Below are 19858 nucleotides of genomic sequence, written 5' to 3' on the forward strand. Positions count from 1 at the left end.
AGTACCTGGCAAGGGCGCAATCAGAATGAAAGAGCCATTCTGATTGGCCCTCGCCGAGTCAATACCAGGCTGGGAATCCCTCCGTCGGGATTCCACGGCCTTTGTCCCCGGCGAGGGGCGTGGCAGCCCCTCAGCCAATGAGGAGGCTCGAAGCGGGGCCATCCCCGCTCCGAGCTTCCCCGCGGCTGAGAGGCTGCCTTCGCCCCCCGCCGGGGACCCGGGTAAGTCTTTTTTTTTTAATTCCCTTCCCTCCCTCCCACCCGCCCCCCCCCAACTTACCTTCTTGTTCCTGTGTCCCCGGCAGGGGACGAGGGAAGCCTCCAGCCGTGTGGAGACTCGGAGCAGGGCCATCCCCACTCTGCGCCTCCACGCGGCTGGAGGCTTCCCTCGTCCCTCGCCGGGGGCGCAGGTACTTTTTAAAAAAAATGTTTTTTCTTCCCCCATCCCTCTCCAGCCCTCCCAACCCCACTTACCTTCTTTTTGATACTTTTTCGGGAGCAGCCGCGCTGGGAACACTTGTGTTCCCTGCGCGTCCGCTCCCGATGGCCGCCATGGAAAGGGAAAACTGACTCTGCTTTCCCTTTCCATGGCGGCGGCCATTTTCTTTGTCATTTTTTTTTTCTCCTGAAACGCTGCAGCGTTTCGGGACAAAAAAAAGCTTTTAGTGCCCTGGTCACGCAGTTTTTGCGGGCCGGGGTACTAATAGCTATGTGCCCCTCGCGGCGGGGGCATTACCGACTCAGGTAATGCTCCGGGGCCTTCGTTAAGGCCCTCGCTTCGCTCAGGGCCTATAACTATGGCCCCGGGGCATTACCTGAGTCGGTAATGCCCCCGCCGCGAGGGGCATATTGCTTAAGTAATATATGTGCCCCTGGAGTCAGGGCCTACATATTACCCTTCTGGACTAACTCTCCTTCTGCTGTGCTTTAGTCCCAGCGTCTGGAACCACGTGATTACATTCTTCCTATGTCTCGAGCATCAGGTGAAGGGGGGAGGGATCCTGTGCTGATTGCAGAGAAATGATACTGTCTTGAAGGGGAATCCCAGGGATAGGTTGAGACTGCTGTCTGGATTCCGAAGCCTAAGCACTTCAGCTCCTAGCTCTGAAACTGCTTCTGCACCTGCAGGGATTATTTCCCCTGTCACAGAGAGACAGCCGCTATCTCCCATGCGGGCAGCTATACACACCCTATCACTCCATCATTGTAAAAGGTGGTCATGATAGCAATCTATTTGCATGCTTTCTTTTAGCACTTGTTGCTGGGCAACGATGTAACGACATGAAACATCCCCCTGTTTTACAGTTATTTAGCGGCTTCCCCTACTTACAGCACAATAATGTGAGTGTGCCCAACTCCCTCACGTTTTCCTCCTATACCATGGGCGTCGCCCGTGAGGTTGTAGTGGACATAGAATGCTATTCTAAGTCGCGCTGAACAGACAAGACACACAACCACTCTACTTGGCATTAACATGACACTGTTTATTGCTGCGCTGATTCTGAGCGCGGTTTCATGAGCGCGTGCCGGTGTCAAGCTACAACACCAATTTCAGTTCCGGAATCTTGAGAGGGTCAGCGCACCCAGTGGTGGATCATCACCTGTCCCAGAGATGCCGTGCTGAGTGTTGCACTGTAATTACTGACGTCACATGCTATTCTGAGAGAAGCTAAATCCATTTTGGAAAGTCTTAAGTTACGTTTTTGTATAAGGGACAGTTAAACAAGGGGCGTATTTGACTGGCAGCTGCCAGACATCCATATCCAACGATCCAGTGGGCTTAAATTAAACGCAGCTAACTAAAACTACAGGTAGTCTCTTGGGTGATACTGTTTTATCTATGCATTGCTTTAGCAGTCTAACCCATGTCGTTTTTTTTCCGTTGCAGAAATTTAGTAGACGTTTAAGGGTTCAACATCATCTGAAAGGGTTCTTCCAGTGAGTAGAATATGTCCAGCAGAAGGCCCTTGTCTGTGTAGTAGGGTGACTGATCAGCTTTTTTGTCCCTAAGGCCTCTCAGCATCCCGTTATGTTTTGTTAAGGGTCATTCGTAGTGCATGCCACCTACTGCCACTCTGGCACATTCACTGCCCGTCTGGCACATTCACTGCCCGTCATCTAATCCTTCTTATACATGGTCCTGCTAGACCCCTAACATCCAGGTTTTCGGGCACTACCCGTCAGCGCTTTAGGTCTTATATTTCTCACAGGGCACACTATGCCGACTTAGAAAATGTGTCTGTGCTATAGCGTGGCTGTCTGAAGGTTACAAGTCTCACACAAATATCTATTGAACTTTAACGTGTACAGTAGGCTCTTACTTGCATGCATGTTTAGTGTCCTTGGTCTGTACTTTTGTTCACAAGCAGATGATATGCATACATATCTGTGTGTCACTGCTCGAAACAGCTGCCTGTGGCGTCGTACGTACCTTGCTCGAGAATAGAAGGGGAGAAGTAGACACAAACACTTTTGTGCTAAGATTGAGGAGTGGTTACAGGCATGTTACAGTTTCTAAAGAGTGCGATTCGGTCCCTGCAATTTAAAGGATAGTTCCGGGACTTTTTTTTATTGTCCCTACGGTTCGGCCATGTGTTTTTAAGCATAACTCGGTAGATCGTAGAAAACTTTCCTATGGACCTTACCCGACTTTTCGTCCATTAACGCACTCGAAATCAGCCGCCATTTTCTGATAATCCTATCATTTCCCCCCATCGACCTGGCTCACCTGCTTTTGCGGCACTAAATCAAATCCCCCGCCCCTGAGCCTGACATCAGCAGACGCGTACCGCCCATTTCCCAACGCCAAAGCACGTTTCGTGTCAACAATCGCTGCGCCTCAGCTAATGAAGTGTCGCCATGGAAATGGCAGGACGCCTCTTTCCTCAATAAGTATAAACACACCGTTTCACAACACACAGCAGCAGATTTTCGATTCCATTCCTCTCTCTGTGTTACTTTGAGTATTCTGTGACTCGTTTCTGTGCTCTGGTCAGCTACATTCGCCGCTTCTAGGCCTTGTGAACACCTGTACCATCTCTGTAAATTATTTTACTTTCTTTACCACACAATGGCTACAATAATGCCGTATATGTACGAGCCCGAGTACACCGAGGAAGAACTACTGGAAAGGCAAGCACGCGAAAACGATGGGGATTCGGTCGGCAGTTGGGAGGACCAGTCAACGGATGAAGAGCCTGGACCATGTCGCATGGACGGCGTCTCCACCTGGTGCACGTGCAATCGGTGCGAGCTAATGCCAACTGAGGAGGAGAACTGCTGCTGCCGTGAAAATTCCGGGTGCTTGGCCTACATTTCGGAAGGCGAGCCAAGTCCGCAATGCATCACCGAGCTGCCAGAGTTCAGGGAAGCCTGCCTCTCACGGACTGTGTTGAGGATGATGATGGTGCTTATGCACGAACTTCGCGGCACTGTTCGTCCGCGTAATCCGAGTAACGAGTAAGTATACTCTGGTTGTGATGTCAGTGATGCCACTACTATTTCATGGTCGTCTCCCACATATAAAATTACATCTACATATCATTCGAATGCATGTAAATTGGCTCCATATTGTGCATTTTCTAGATAGAATTTTTTTCAAAGCAGAATGACATTTTTTTACCTGAATCGACAGTGATAAGAAAGTTTTGTCATTTTAATACAGTTTGCATCTTTCATTTTCACAGGTGGTACAGGCTGGTGGCCTATCGTTGCTTCACTTGGTGGCTTCACGGGAGGCTCGGACACCGCGTTCGGAGAGTAATACCTGCCTGTGCGGTACTTGCCACTAGACAACATTTCCCCAGCGACAGTGGACAATACCGCGGATTTTCCCTAGATGTGCTACAACCGGAACTTTACAATGTGTAATGTTTATTATTTATGTTCAATTGAAATTAAGATCTAAAATAAAACCCAACATATATTTTAACAATGCTTGTTTTGATTTTTTAAATGAATCTAGTGTGTCTCCATTGAATAGTCTTCCTGTGCCTTGTCTTGTCACACCACATGTCTCCGGCCAGCATCCTCCCTCACGCTGGCCGCCCACCTTCAATCCACATAACCGTTGAACCTATATGCAGCAGACATACATATGTTATTTTGCGGGTTGGCATCAAGCCTCCCGGCCTTGCCTCCTCCCCCAAAAATACTTACCACACCACTTTGTTCAATCGTTGGCAATAAAAGGCCGTTGGATTTTATTGATACAAAACATGGTTATAGGTAAATAATCAATATGGTTGATCATAATAAATCATCCTTTTGGGCACCGGGTACAGAGATGACCCCCTCTGGCCCGTGCCGCCTTGCCACCACAGGCCAGCCTGCTGCTGACTAACTGCCTAGGCATCCAGGGTCTCCAGGGTGAACTGCACCCATATATTCTCCTGGGAGGGTGAGGTATTTATAAACTCACCCCCCTGCCTTCCATGTACTAGATCCTGCAGCCTGCCTCTTACAAGCAGTTAGATGGCCTCTCCTTGGTGAGGCCCTGCGGCAAACGAGTCTTGTCTGCACGACCACCGCCCCAATCCACCCCCCCGCCCTATCAAAGGCAGTTCGCACCGGGGTACTTGCGCTGGCAAGTGGAGCTGTCAGGGAGCGATAAAGGCCAAGAGGTGCCAAAGACCATGTACACTTCAAAGTGGACTATAGAGCATGGGTTGTTGTTCCCATGTCTACCTCCAGACCCTGTGTCTCCTGCCAAGCATCCCCCCTCACGCTGGACGGCCCCCTGCAATCCACATAAGTGTGTCTCCATTCACGAGTCTTCCTGTGTCTTGTCTGCACGACCACCGCCCCAATCCACCCCCCGCCCTATCAAAGGCAGTTCGCACCGGGGTACTTGCGCTGGCAAGTGGAGCTGTCAGGGAGCGATAAAGGCCAAGAGGTGCCAAAGACCATGTACACTTCAAAGTGGTCTATAGAGCATGGGTTGTTGTTCCCATGTCTACCTCCAGACCCCGTGTCTCCTGCCAAGCATCCCCCCTCACGATGGACGGCCCCCTGCAAACCGCATAATGCCACGACATATACACGTCATTCATTCACAAACACACCCCTGTTTCGAATTCTTTATAACCCACTTCATATTTCTAATGAGAACTTCTTTGCGCTTTGCTAGTTAACCCGTGAAGGTGCTGGTTATCTGCTCTTCGTCTCTGTGAACTTCCGTGACCACTTCGAGGAAACTCGTCAGTTTGCAACCTGTGAACTGCTCCCTGTTCTACGACAAGAAACTACTCTGATCCCTGCATCTAACTGTTTGTTCGTCAAGGTAAGGCCATGTACCATAATCATTTTGCGTCCAATTTCTTTTCGTTCAAGACAGTACATGCAAGGAACTAGTCACATGTTCTGAGTTTAGTGAAATTATTTTTCTATTTTTTAAAGTTATTCAAATACTTATCCGCATGTGAATAACGTGTATAGTTCCAAGAACCAAAAAGAACCTTGCATTGAACCTTTTATGTGTCATTTAATTTTTTAACACATTGGTATTCATAGAGAATTGTTGATCTTTACTTTTCAGAACTTTCCACAATGCCTGCCTGTTCCATTGGCAGTTGCCCTTCGAAGACCCATAATAAATCTGAAGGTATTATAATGCATGTTTTCCCTAAGACAATAGATCAGATAAGAGAATGGGTCCGATATTGCGGATATCCACCGTCTGAGTTTGAAAGTAGAGTCCTAGAAGTCTTTGCGGACAAGAGGGGTGATCGATACCGCATCTGCAGCAGGCACTTTAGCTCAGACATGTACTCCACATCATTGCTAATAAAGAAGAACACACCGCGAGCGAGGCGAAAATTGCTCTCAACCGCTATTCCCACTCTATTCGTCCACATCCCTCCACTGGTGAGTCAAGTTTATGTATTTATCTCTCGGCCTTGCGGTAGTGTGTAGCATTAGCTAACAATAATTTCCCCATTTATGTATCCACTCAATATGAAGGCGGAAGATTCTCCATCCGTGTCGTTATTGCAGTCATCAGCCACTTCAAGCGCCTATCGGGTAATCTTACTTGGCTATTCTGCCACTGACTTGTTTTAGGCATGTAAATCAATAGTTTTAATTTATCGTGTAATTATTTTACCTAATGGTACACCCTTGTACTCGTCCTCTAGTCTTTGTTTTCAGTTATAATTATTGTTATCCAAAATAATGCAAGTACTGTCTTTCAGGGAGATGCTGAGGAGTCCAACGTATTGACGACAACCGTTGATGTCACTCAGATGCTCGAGGTACGTTTCCGGACAGTTCCATCGATGGAGATCATCAGATCTTGCATTCTTGTAGCGTGATTGTTACACACAATGTTTCTTTCGTTTTTAGCCATTGATATGTCCTTCTGTCGTCGCCCTCCTATGTGTCTTCTTTTTTCAATATTGTGTTCATTACTAATGAAAGTCCTATGTTTCAGGGTGTCGATGGAGCATTAGTCCAAGAAGAAGGGGGAGCATGCAGTTACGGGTCGGCGCAACAGCTTGCAGAAGTGTGCACCGCAGTTACATCGTCCCTTGATGTTCTTATGCATTTCGAGGTATAGATACTGACAGTTCGATCAAGCGAAATCATATGACGTGATTACATCCGCTATACTTCCTTCTTTATTAACGCAAGTACTATGTTTCAGGGAGATGACGGAGCTTCTTCTACAAGAACATCACCCCTAGTAGTTGATGCAGATCTCTGTGTGGTGACACTTCCAACGATCGAGCAAATCGAATCATATTTACATATCCATTATTTATTTTAGACAACTGATCGTTTGTGCAGGTCTATTTAGATGAGCCGTTGACGCCTGCACAAAGTTTATGTTCTTTTTAACAAAATAGAAAACCATACTAATGCAATTACTGTGTTTCAGGGAGTTACTGAAGCATCATCTTCAATAATATCATCAATGGAAGTCTATCAGGAGCCCGAGGTATGGATCTTGACAGTTCCATCTAACTAGATCAACAATGCGTGAATAATTGTCGTTTGAATGTTCTACACAAAGCGTTCATTCGTGTTTTGCTATTGAGATGTACGTGGGTATTGGTCCCCAAGTACATTTTTGTGTTTTCAATATTATTATACATACTAATGAAAGTTCTATGTTTCAGGGAGTCGATGGAGCGTCAGTGCGTGATGGATGTGCTTATCATGAAAATATAGTCGTTGCAGCGCAAGAGGAAGTGGAGACATGCACACACGAGTCGGAGCAACAGCGTCCGGATGTTGAAGTTCGAGGCAAGAAAGTTTCAAAGAAAAGAAAGCAAAAGAAGGTTAGTGTCCTGGTCACTATATTATGTTGTTTTTCACTGTTAATAGTTCTATACTGTAAGTTGTGTTTAAACTGAACAACCCTTTTCAAATCTGTCCTCTAGTTGCGAGTGGGTGTACGAACTAGATCTACACAGACAGTGAAGCGAACGAGAGATGTTGCTTGTCAAACCTTTTGGCAGGGACTTGAGACTGGAGATGCATCGTGCCAATGGGAAGAATATGAAGTGATTGACAACGGAGCTATACCACCACAAGCCATTGATAGTGAATGTCCTCCTGGTAGTTCGGATGCAGTCGGAGATCAATTCACAGAATCCACACCCGCAAAAACTAAGACCGCGAGAAAGTTGAAGAAATTGTTTTATTCACCCATCGCCGGAGAAGGAACAGATGATGCAATGGAAGAGAATGAAGTGGACGACAATGAAACACCATCAATATCACTGAACATAGCGGAAGACGATATCAGAGATTCTACCTTTCATGTGAGTGACATGTCCTCAACGTTACAGGCCGAACCAGCTGGGATGCAGAGTGACAGTATAAGGAAAGAGGCCAAATTCATTGTATTCGATAGTTTGATTGATATTATTATTCGGATGAAATGTGGGCATTCGGTTGGTGGGGAAGTATGTGGGGAGCCATTGATTAATGTGACTCGTGCAATTCGAGGCACTAACCTTAAAATACATGCCACCTGTACAAAATATCATCCTTTCTCATGGTCTGCACAACCCATGCTGGGGCAACTGCCAGCAGGCAATCTACTTTGTGCAGCGGCTGCACTTTTTAGTGGTTCAAGTTTTAAAAAGTTAGAGTCTTTCTTTCAGTTTGTGGGAATCCATTTCATTGCGAAAACTCAGTTCTACAAATACCAAACCGATTATCTATTTCCAGCCATTAGCGAAGCTTGGAGAATGGAAAAAATGTCTATTGATAGTACATTCGCGGGCAAACGGTTCAGGCTAGCCGGTGATGGACAGTGCGACAGCCCAGGATTTTCAGCCAAGTACTGCACCTACCACTTTCAGGACATGGAAAGTAAGAAAATTGTGAGTTCGGTGGTCGTGCAGGTGTCACAAAGTACATCCTCAGTGGCCATGTAGAAAGTTGGCTTTGTAGCATCATTGCAAGAACTACAATCGCGGGGAATGGTGATCGACCTGATAGCCACGGACAGACACGTTTCAATTGCCAAGACAATGAGAGAAGAGTACAAAAATATAAATCACCAATTTGACGTTTGGCATCTTGCAAAAACAATCAATAAAAAAATGTCGGCTGCAGGTAAAAAAAAAGATATGCAAGGTATTTCACAGTGGTCCAAGTCAATCAGCAACCATCTTTGGTGGAGCTCAAAAACATGTGGAGGGTCGTTGGAAATTCTACTGGAAAAATGGCGGTCAGTAATGCTACACTGTAGCAACGTTCACCGCTGGAACACAAACCAACATTTCCACAATTGTGAACATGGCCATTTGTCCACAGAGGAGGCACGGAAGAAGAAGTGGTTGATTCCTTCATCACCCACTCACAAAGCCATTGAAAAGATTGTATTTGATAAAACTATAACAAGAGATTTGAGGGGACTCACGGAATTCTGCCACACAGGAGATTTGGAGGTGTTCCACAATATGTGCCTAAAGTACAGGCCAAAACGATTGCATTTTGGCATGGAGGGCATGATAAATCGGACTCTTCTAGCGGTCTTGGCACATAACCATAATGTTGGCCGTCAACAAAGTAGGACGACCGGAACTTTAGGGACGCTTCGCTACAATAAGGCCTTCACTAAAAGAAGTAAACAATGGGTGATCAAACCAGTGTTTGAGGATATGCAATATGAGTTTATTGAGAGACTTATTGTTGATGTCCTAGATAGGCACATACATGGAGTTGTGAACGAACCTGTGCAGGGGACAACTGCATTGCCACCCAACAATGCCTCTGTTCCATGTCCACCTAAAGCAGAGCTCATTGAGAAATACACATCACGGTTTAAATGATTGTAATTTGATTGTCTGTTCTCTCGAGTCTCCTCATGTTGCAGGCCCATTGAATATGTGTATCTATGTAATGTGTAAATAAAAGTAATTGCTCAGTGTACATGCAATGTGTCTCTCCACCCTTGCCCCTCCCTTCACCGTGCAGTAGTGCAAACCACCCGGGTGTCACCTGTGACTTTGCTCTCGAGTCTCCTCATGTTGCAGGCCCATTGAATATGTGTATCTATGTAATGTGTAAATAAAAGTGATTTCTCAGTGTACATGCAATGTGTCTCTCCACCCTTGCCCCTCCCTTCACCGTGCAGTAGTGCAAACCACCCGGGTGTCACCTGTGACTTTGCTCTCGAGTCTCCTCATGTCGCAGGCCCATTGAATATGTGTAGCTATGTATTGTGTAAATAAAAGTGATTGCTCAGTGTACATGCAATGTGTCTCTCCACCCTTGTTCATTTGCGCATTAAATTAAACCAAACAGTAATATAAATCATTTTTCAAAAAATATAGAATGTCTCCGTATTTATGGTTCGCTGGGGCTGCAAATGCACGCAGACAAAATGCAAAGATGGAGTGTAAATTTCAAGTCCTGTGAGATGGCCTTACACTGAATGTAGCTAACTAGGAATGTGTGCTCGTTCAAAGTGAAGGTCAGCTGCTTTGATTTTTTGCTCGGGTGCCGGAATGGCCCACGACTCAGTATAAGGTTCTATTGTTATTTGACCTTGACAGGCCGGGACCATCCCGAAAGACTTCTTTTTGGGGGTGTGGGGCAATAACGTAAGAAACGATAATGAATATAATTTCAGAAACGAAAGCCATTTAATGTTCGTTCATTAGAAGAAATAACGTCGGCATAGAAGGAGTGGTATTTCGGGGCTGCCCTACGCACAGACACAATGGAAAATGCAAATATAATGTAAGTAACTCTTTAGATGAGTTTATACCGCAATTTAATTACTATACAGTAGCTTTAAAGACGGGTTAAGTTGTACTTGTTCGTTCAATGTGGCATATTGTTTTGTACCGCGCACTATCTTGAGGAGAACAATCTCCTTTTACGGAAGCACCTCAAAACCTTACTCTTTGCTTCTGCTTTCTCTCTCCCTCTCCCCTGCTACAACTGGTCCAGTGTCTGCGACCTCAGTCCTGGGCCCTTCCACTCTCCACCTGCACTGCCTCCCTGTCAACCCCTGCACTGGGGGACTGTCTCAGTATCCTACAGCCCCCCCTTCCCAGCACTTGTTCTGCACTTACCTTGCACTCGCCACCAGCTGGCCCTATGTATTTATTATTTTATGCTACTTACCTTGTACTCCACTTCCCCCCTCCCCTTCCCCTTGCACTTTTACCTTCCCCCTACCCCTGCACTTGCGCGATCTGAATGACACCTGGCCTTGTAGGATCGTTGTCTGTCTTCTCCTTGTCCCCCCCCCTCCCTGCCTCGCCACGCCTTGAAACACTTGTGTATAGGCGCGTTGCAAATGCCATATTATATCATATCAGTGACGAAGTGGTCCACTGGCGCTCAGGCGGCTCTGAAAAAGGCGGAGGAGAGGGGTTGGGTTACTGGAAATGACGTATAATACCCAGTTGCACTGTCCTAGCTATGAAATAATTTCCGGACCTAATATATAAAATGAATAATTTTAATAAAGATCTGATGGTGAGACTAATTTCATTTTTTATGTTTTTAAAACAGGTACATCCTTCATTATTGTATGTGTCACGAGTACCAGACACCGGCGGATGGCTTTTTCAACCGGCAGTTGCTTCTCCGCGTGAACAACGTTACCACCCTGACCATTTTATGGGACGATCGCCAAGTACAAGTATGCCCTTACGCGGTACTAACGGCTAGATGCAACATACAGACCGTTGTGGTGGCCTAGTGCCTCGTTGTTGGAACAGCCATGCGATTATCAGTGCGACCGAAGAGCTTATTTTATCGTAAACCAACACCCTGTGTACTGCACACGAACATCGCTTGCCTCAAGACGAACTATTTTGGATCGAGAGCAAAGAAAAATGCAAATCGCTGAATATTCTCTAAACATTTGATGTCCAATAAATCTACTTTGCCAAATGTACAATCTTGCCGTTTGCTTTTAAACCACAGTTTCATATTCCGAATTGTGGCGCTGTATTGTGAGATGATCTAAGACCCTGTGTACAGCAAAGGAACATCACGTGCCTCAAAACAAACTTTTTGGAACGTGAGCAAATAAAAATGAAAATCGCTGAATATTCTCTAAACATTTGATGTCAAATAAATGTACTTTACCAAATTTACAATCTTGCGGTTTGATTTAAAAATACAGTTTCATATTCCCAATTGTGGCGCGCTGTGTTGTGAGCTGATCTGTGTTGATTTCCGGGTTCTGTGTGGAGTCGCGTAGAAGACGCCTGGGCGCGTTTGCCTACGCAGCACAGTCACGTCACGGATAGAGGCGGGGAATATGAATGTTTTGATAAAGTCTGTTTCAGGGGCGGGGGATTTCATTTAGTGCCGCAAAAGCAGGTGAGCCAGGTCGATGGGGGGAAACGATAGGATTATCAGAAAATGGCGGCTGATTTCGAGTGCGTTAATGGATGAAAAGTCGGGTAAGGTCCATAGGAAAGTTTTCTACGATCTACCGAGTTATGCTTAAAAACACATGGCCGAACCGTAGGGACAATAAAAAAAAAGTCCCGGAACTATCCTTTAATTATTTTGGAACACACCTTCGTATGGGCGCCATCTGTCAAATCTTCTAATGATAATTAGACAATGACCTGGGAATAAATAGCCCAGTGTGCCAGGTGACCGGTAGGTCTTGCTGACAGCGTCAACCGCTGTAAACAATTCTGCATCAGATATTTCTTTTGAAATACATGCAGAGGTATTTTGTTCCCTGTAATGTCTCATGGGACGACTTACATTTCGCTGTCTTTAAAGAAAATGGGTTTCAATGTATTTTTGTGAGAAATTTGATCTGGCTTCCAATGAGGATCACAATTGACTTGGATACCATTTTTTTTAACCTGGAAATGATTGTCTGTGTGATTTCCAATTTATTTGCTTAACTAAATTGTTATGTATGTTTTTTGACGAGCTGTTCTTTCTGCTTACCATGCTTTCTTTAAAACCCCAGTGTAACGATTTGCTCGCTTCACTGTCGTTTCTGCCACTTTCGGGACTTGATTGGAGTCTGTTCAATATTGGACTTTCCTTCCAAACTCTGACACATTAATGTGGTGATTTGGGAGCTCCGAGACCATAAATTCTATTTTGCATACCATCTGAAACATTTGTGTTTTTTGGCAGCCAGTATGCTTTTTTGGTTCCATGTCATTTCATCGCAGGATGTTTTTTGCAGGGTTTTTTACCGCTGATTTTCTTTATGAAAAAACTCATCAAAACTCCCATCTCCTTTAATTTTTTTTATAATCCCGTACACCCACACCCAATTTATATATTTTCCTAAGCCCCTCCAAAAAATGGGATGAGTTTTTTTGGCAAAAAAAATCACAGTAAAAAACCCAGCGAAAAAACATCCCGCGATGAAAGGATGTCGTACCGGTTTTTTACCCTAAAGACTACACTTTGCAGAATGCCTTGCCCCACTGCTTAATCTCCACCCTCGCAGGACAAGGTTGAGTGAAGGTTAAGTAACATCTTTTGGCTGGCAGGTGCTAGTACTAATTACAGCTGAGGCGTGAGATCATTAGTCAGCTTTAAAAAAAAAACTCAGCTTGCTCCAGTCCTGCACTTGCCATTTTTGCAGTGTTCCTGTTTGTGTCTGGTCCCTGTTTCCTCTTTTGTATTCCTTGTTTCTGAATCCTTGGATTTAGATTTTTGTTTCCTTATTAGGGGTTTCTGCTTCCTGGATTTCCTTTCTAACTTTCCTCTGTTTTGAGACAGCCCTCTTTAGTGCTTTCCTGTTCCTGAATATGATTTGATATGATAATGCATTTATAACGCGCCTATACACAAGTGTTTCAATTTGCCCAATTTTCCTGTGTTCTATAGTTGTTTGAACTTACTGTGTTCTGCAGTGTAAACTTGAATGATGGGGCTCCTCTTCTTGAGAGAAATACCATTCTTTTTTCCTTTGCTGCGTGGCGAGGGGGGAGATTTTAGAGTTATCCTTGGGTTTACCCTGCTCCTGTTCCTTGACTTCCCCTGGGAGTCAGTTCCTGATTTTTCTCTGCAATTCTCCCTTGGTTCTATATTGATGTCATCTGTGGTTAACTGTTTATTTCCTGCATCTGTGTGAATGCCTATGTTTTCCTCTTAATCCTGTAAGCACTGCTCCAACTTGTCCCTGGCCAAACATCTTATTTATTAAATGATCCTCCCTTTGCTGATGTGATGTAGCCTTTCGGTGTCCCTGTTTGATTGGCAGGGTTTGTGGGCACTGCTGGCCTCCTAGGTGGTGTTTCCTGTCCTTGTGAGTATTGTCTTTAAATTGCCTTGCATAATCCCATCAAGGGTGCTAACTCACAGGTCCTGTAATTGCTCGTCCTATATGTGGACTACGCAGTGATATTACTTTACAACTCTTGTGGGTGAGGAGCTTTCTGATTGTTCCTGTCACCATGAGGAGTTTCACACTGCTTACTCCAGTCTCTTTTCATATATCTGTATCACCTTCTACTTGCACAACCTGGGTATTAGCATGCATGTATCTTGGTTTCGTGGGTATATGTTGTTTGATCCCTATTTTCCCTTGCCATATCCGCTGCCTTTTGTCTACCCTTGGCACCTATTGCCTAGATCCATGGGTTAAGGGGATGGGGATGCTTCTGTTGGAACACACAACTTCTGAAATGAACTGCCACTAGCCATTCCTAGCCTCCATGCACATACCTTCCAGGAAGGCCTTAAGCCCTCCTTGATTGTTGCATTCTTTTGCTCTGCTAAGGGGCAGTGTTTTTCAGCTATGGTTTGTCTTTTTTATGCACATAGAGGTTACGATACTTGTGAAGAGCACAGTAAAAGTACATATCTTGACAAAAGAACAGCCCTGATCTGTGATACCTCTGCGTACTATTCCTGTCATTTGACCCCACAAGTGGTGGTAATGCACTACTTTTCTATCCACAGAGATCTCTGCATCCGAAGAAAGACTACTCTGTGCATACATTTGCAATATCATAAAGACCACTCTCAATTTCAGTACAATTGATGTCTTAGAAAAAATTCCCATCCTTTCAAATGGGTTCTATGTCATTCCATTGGGAGGGTTTTTTCCACAGTATTTTGCAGCTGATTTTTGGGCAAAAAAAAACGAATTGAACTTTTCTTTTGTTTAAATTGGGTGAGGGAGGGTTCCCCCAATCTCCCTTCCTAGTTTGTTAAATACTTATTCCCCCCCACCCACACCATACCCCTTATATCCCTTTACCCCCCATCTTATCAGATTGGTGTAAACAAAAACTCCCAAAAAACCCTGGCACTGAATCAACGTTGTACCATCAAATGTGCATACTCTGTGTTCATTACATGAGTCATCTGAACAAAAGCATATGTTCTTCAGTATTTCTTGGAAAATGTCTTACCTTTTCCGCTCTTGTGTTGTGGCTCCACAGGGCGAAGTTTCCGTTCCTGTTTGATTTCCTCCAGGATCTTCTCGTGCAGGCTCCTCTGCTTCATGGGCATCGGTCTAAGATTCCTATCTGTTGCCTGCGTCAATCATGGAAGAAACAGGGAAATAAGTTCATGGATGATCCCGGTGTTGCTTTATTGAGTCTGCTATAATGAGTTCTTATAGTTGCATGGTTTTACTACATAGATATTAAAACATGTTAAGACTTTCTCTCATATTCATTTGCATTAATATGCAGAAACCCCTAGAGTTGTATTTTACTTGCAGTGTTTTTGGACTAATTGCAAACGTTTGTGAATTCTCTGTGTTACTATGTTTAGAGATCAGCAAAATCCAATCATAAAGGTTTCCGGTTTTACTAGCTTTTAGTTAGATTTTACTATAAGCAAACATTTAAATTATTTGGTTAAAATTCAGGTTGTTTCCCAAGCTAATTGGAATAAGCTATGTTAGAATTCAAAATGCTTAGTACTTTCTCAGAGGGCTTAGACATATTCTGATTTGTTCAATTTGCTGGTATGAATTTAAATTTATGACAGGTTTGTCTGGCAGTTCCTGGTTTAAACAGGATCATGGTTTATATGTTAGAATTATTTGAGAGTTCATTTCTTAATAGGTATTCTAATTACATGGTAGACAGCCAGGAATAATCAGTCAACTCATTATATTTATGTGCCACACACATCTGGAAGATGGTTCTATTATCTTGGAGTTTCAACTGAATGTTGTTTCCTTTCTTAGCTGTAAGGGATATCCCAATTACATGGCTAGGACAAAAAGCACTATATCAGAAACCTTCCCTAAAAAGCATGTTTTTTGTTGTTGTAGAAATAGATATCCCGTGGTGGCTGAGCAAAGCACTTGCCAGCAAATTTGCTTTACCTTTTTTTTATATAAATAAAAAAGGCAGCATGCCATTTTGTTTGGGAATACTGCAGAGAAACCATTAATATGTGTGTCACCAAGAGTATCACTTTAAAAATAAAAACCAGTTTTCACAAGGCATTTATGGAGTGGGTTACGTACCTTGGCAGAACAATAAACAGCGTACTAAAGTTCATTTACTCCCTGGGACTAGCAAGCCTTTGGCCAATCAGCCCCCGTTCTCCTCTTGGGGGGAAAAGGGGCCGGAAATAAGTCAAAAGCAAGGATGGACCATGGATGCGCAGCCACTTTTTGATTTTTAAATTACAAATACAAGTTGATAGACAATGAGTTCACAAAGGACTAAGTACTGAATTATTTGCCGGTTTCTCATTATGCTCAGAAAGATTTGAAGTGAGGTAGATGAATGTGGCACTTGTTGTGCTGGACCCTCCCTCGTCTTAACGTTATGGGAATGAAAGATGTACACCGTTCCTGGCCCCCTCCCCATCACCACTGTATCCCAGATACGAGAAACGCTATTGCCTCAGACAACCATAAAGACGCTACCCTGATGATTTCGCAGAGGAGATAAACTTGCAGACGATGGAGCAATTGGACTGACTGTGACCGTGCATGGAGCCAATGACGTCATGGCTAGGACCAAGACGTAGATGCATTATGTCATGAATAAAGCTTCAGGCTCAAGATTTGTGGCCCCCTTTGTTGTTCGCAAGAGAAGCCGTGCTGCGACAGGTTCTGGCCCTTTAAGACGAGGATTACCAGGCGCATGGAAGTTGGCTTGGCAACGCTGGCGTCCTGTCATTTCTTCATTGCCCCGCCTCCGGCGTGCTGCTAGCGTGTTCACGTGATCACTATGCGCCCACGTGATTGTTTAAATAGCACCGCCGGGATTCACTCGGTGCTTCTGAACTTCCTGGTTTCCAGTGGCGTTACTTTGTATCATTGAATCTTGTGTACCTTCCCTCCCTTTCCCTGCCCATCTTGGAACTGCCTTCCTGTTTATCGGATTTCGGACTGTCCCTGCATATTGCCTGTCTCCTGCCTCCTTGGTGTTTGAACTTTGTTTGATCTATTGATTGTACTGCTCTGACCTCGGAACGTCCACGGATTTCAAACTAGCCTACGTTTGTTTGCCTTCTGGATTGCTACGGACTGCCTTTGAACTGCCTTGGTTTACAGATACTTTGGATTTTGGTTCTGGATCTTCCTTTTGGATTTGAAACTTTGTGTGTACTTTGAACTTAAGACTGCCAGTGAGTCCTGCTTAGGTGTCCTCGTTCCGTTGGGGTAGTTTCTGTTTGGATTCTCTGCATTCCTCTACGGACCCTCGAATCATCATTGCCTCAACTGCTCCAGTACAGCTTCCTTCACGGTAAGGGTGTCTTTTGAGTTTCCCTTTTTGTAATCATTAGCCTGTCAATTCCAGTAGCTAGCATTTATTGTTTCATTTTCTTATCCACAGGGGTAAACTGGTAGATTGGCTGGTTCATTTCTTTGGGTTTGACAGTGTTTAACTCAAAAGTCAGTGTTCCGTTATTCGTTGTTCACACTGTTACGGATTGTGGATAACTTACGTCACTTTCCTTCCAGTCGCTTCCAGTCTACCTATACTCCTGTGTCGGCGCACCTTATCCTGAGTACTGCAGCCATCCTGGTCTTCGTTTGGCATCATATCTTTTGGCTACTAGATCGCACTGGTTGTTCACTTTCAGCCAGCGGGGTATAATAGTCAGAAGAATTCTTCGGCTACACTACGAGGGCAATATTCCCCTGACACATTAGACACAAAGCATATACTCATTCATCACAAAGGTACGTGGACAATAGGCCACATTGCACATAGATACAAATAACATGCATTGACCCACTAGGATAGAGGACATATACTCTTTTTCTATGCTGGAACGCAAGACGCACAAGAATACACCTTTTTTGTATTTTTTCAAGGAATTTGGGGTTGGTCACCCTAAGTTACCTGGGGGAACCAGACATGAACCCCTTGCTCACTGTGCTCAGAGACGCACAGCTCCACCTCACTGATGAGGCCCAACAAGGCTGAAACACGTGTCTGGGGTTGCTGTTGGTACTCTTGTTCAAAGGAGCTTTGTCTGGCATTTTGGTGCTGGACTGCCCTTGTGGGCAGGACAAAGACTGATATGCAAATAGTTATTCCTCCTTTGTGAAAAGTACAGTGAGCAAAAAGCAATGGCTGCGGACTCTCAAAGTGGGTAATAATCACTGAGCAGGTTATCATGCCATGTTCTTTCTAGAGAGGGGCGCCTGCTACCTTTTTATACCCTGTAAAGAAACCAAGGGAGCAGTTGTGGCGTTTCATTCAGGACCTACGCCCCCCCCCCCCTAAATAATATTGTTGTAGCAGAGTTTCCTTTAGTCCTTGATCCAGCGACAATATTATGTAACATTCCACCAGAAGCCACACATTCAAAGTGATTGACTTGAAGAATGTGTTCTTCTTAATCCCCCTTCATGAGGAATCACAAGACTTAACCTTGTTTCTATGTAGAAACAAAAAGTGGAAACGTATAAGGTTACCACAGGGGTATTTTGAATCTCCTTCCATATTGAATAGGGTCCTTCAAATGGACCTGGGGAATGTACATTTAAACAGTACAGTGGTCCGATACATGGACGATATCCTAGTATGTAGTAGGACAGAGAAGCAGCGTTGAAAGTACTCAATACTTTTGATGACAGTCTTGGCAGAGAAGGAATGCAAGGTGGACAAGGCAAAATTACAATGCTGCCAGGAAGAGGTACTATACATTGAGCAGTTAATATCACAGGCAAGGTAACCCCTGAAAGAACAGAGGCGATTATAAAAACACTGCAGCCAAAGACTATGAGGGAGATGCAGCAATTTCTGGGTTTGTGCAATTATTGTAGGGCCTGGGTGTTTGACTACAGCGCATACATTTAGACCCCTTTTAAACAAACTCAAGGAAGCACAATGGGATGACAGCAAACTAATCTGGACAGGTGAAATGACAGAAGCAATTGATGAATTGAAAAGGGCAATATGCAAGGCCCCAGTTTGGGGAATCCCTGATTACAGTGCAGAATTGTACTTATTTTCACACTCAAATGTAGTAGTGATGACAGCAGTGCTCACACAGAAAACTACCATGGGGGGCACAAACTGGTAGCCCACAACAGTGGGCTTCTGGATCCAGTGATGAGAGGCCATTATCCTTGTGAACAAGCATTGGCTGCAGATGCATTTACAGTTGAGAAATCAGCAATTATCACAATGGGCTGTAGTACAACACTCTACGTGGGGCATGTGCTTTTTCCCATTCTTGAGAACCCCAAAAGCACACTGACCACACAGAGAGCATCTGTATATGAGGTGATCATCTCGCCTTGCTTATTAACCCTAAATTTCAGTTCACTTTTGAGAGACTCTTTGTTGCCATATTAGTACAATTCTTTTATTAGAAAAGCTGGCCACTTATAACGATGATCGTACCAAGGGTTGTGAACTTTGGTAAGCACCAATTCCGAGCTCATGAACATCGCCAAGGGCTTACATACATGCAGCACATGGACACCGCTTCGAGAGCTATTGTTTGACGTTCTTTGCATTCTGCTGTCTCTACCTATTTACCCTCTTAGCACAACAGAGAGCTGCATTATATTTTACACACATCCAATCATATGTCAACATAACACCTGTTCCATCAGTGACCAAGGCTATGACTGTGCTTGTCACTGTGGTGCCCAAGAAGTAAAAAAGCTCAAGCAAAGCGTTAACACCAATTTCAAACATGTAAATACATATATGAGCAATTCGGCCCACATCATCAATAGCATGTGGTATCAGCACATGACCAAAGTGGGGAGAGAGACCTCCGGTCAGAGCTATTACATGTGCTCTCTCAACCCCTATGCCAGGAGCACCTCCAGATCATTTGTAGCAACAGAAATTCCAGCCCCAGAGCACAATGCCTTATGAGCTTAGCGCTCTGCACCACAAGGGGCCAGTTTCAAGGAAAATGGGCCACACTATGGTGGATGTCACAAAAGACGTTCCCCTATTAGGACAGCTATATAAAGACTCAAACAATGATAGAAAACTACT

General features: G+C 44.5%; 1 protein-coding gene across 3 annotated transcripts in view; it reads right to left on the reverse strand.

Annotated features, from left to right (window-relative positions):
- SPIRE2 (spire type actin nucleation factor 2) overlaps nt 1-19858 on the reverse strand; it is a 468191-nt gene that overhangs the window by 104969 nt on the left and 343364 nt on the right. For all 3 annotated transcript variants that reach the window (XM_069635566.1, XM_069635565.1, XM_069635564.1), the window contains one exon: nt 14825-14948. In XM_069635566.1, coding sequence (XP_069491667.1) covers nt 14825-14948 — 124 coding nt within the window. The remainder of the gene's footprint in view (nt 1-14824; nt 14949-19858) is intronic.

This window comes from Ambystoma mexicanum, chromosome 1q (assembly GCF_040938575.1).
Source record: "Ambystoma mexicanum isolate Mex_15411 chromosome 1q, UKY_AmexF1_1, whole genome shotgun sequence".
NCBI lineage: Eukaryota > Metazoa > Chordata > Amphibia > Caudata > Ambystomatidae > Ambystoma > Ambystoma mexicanum.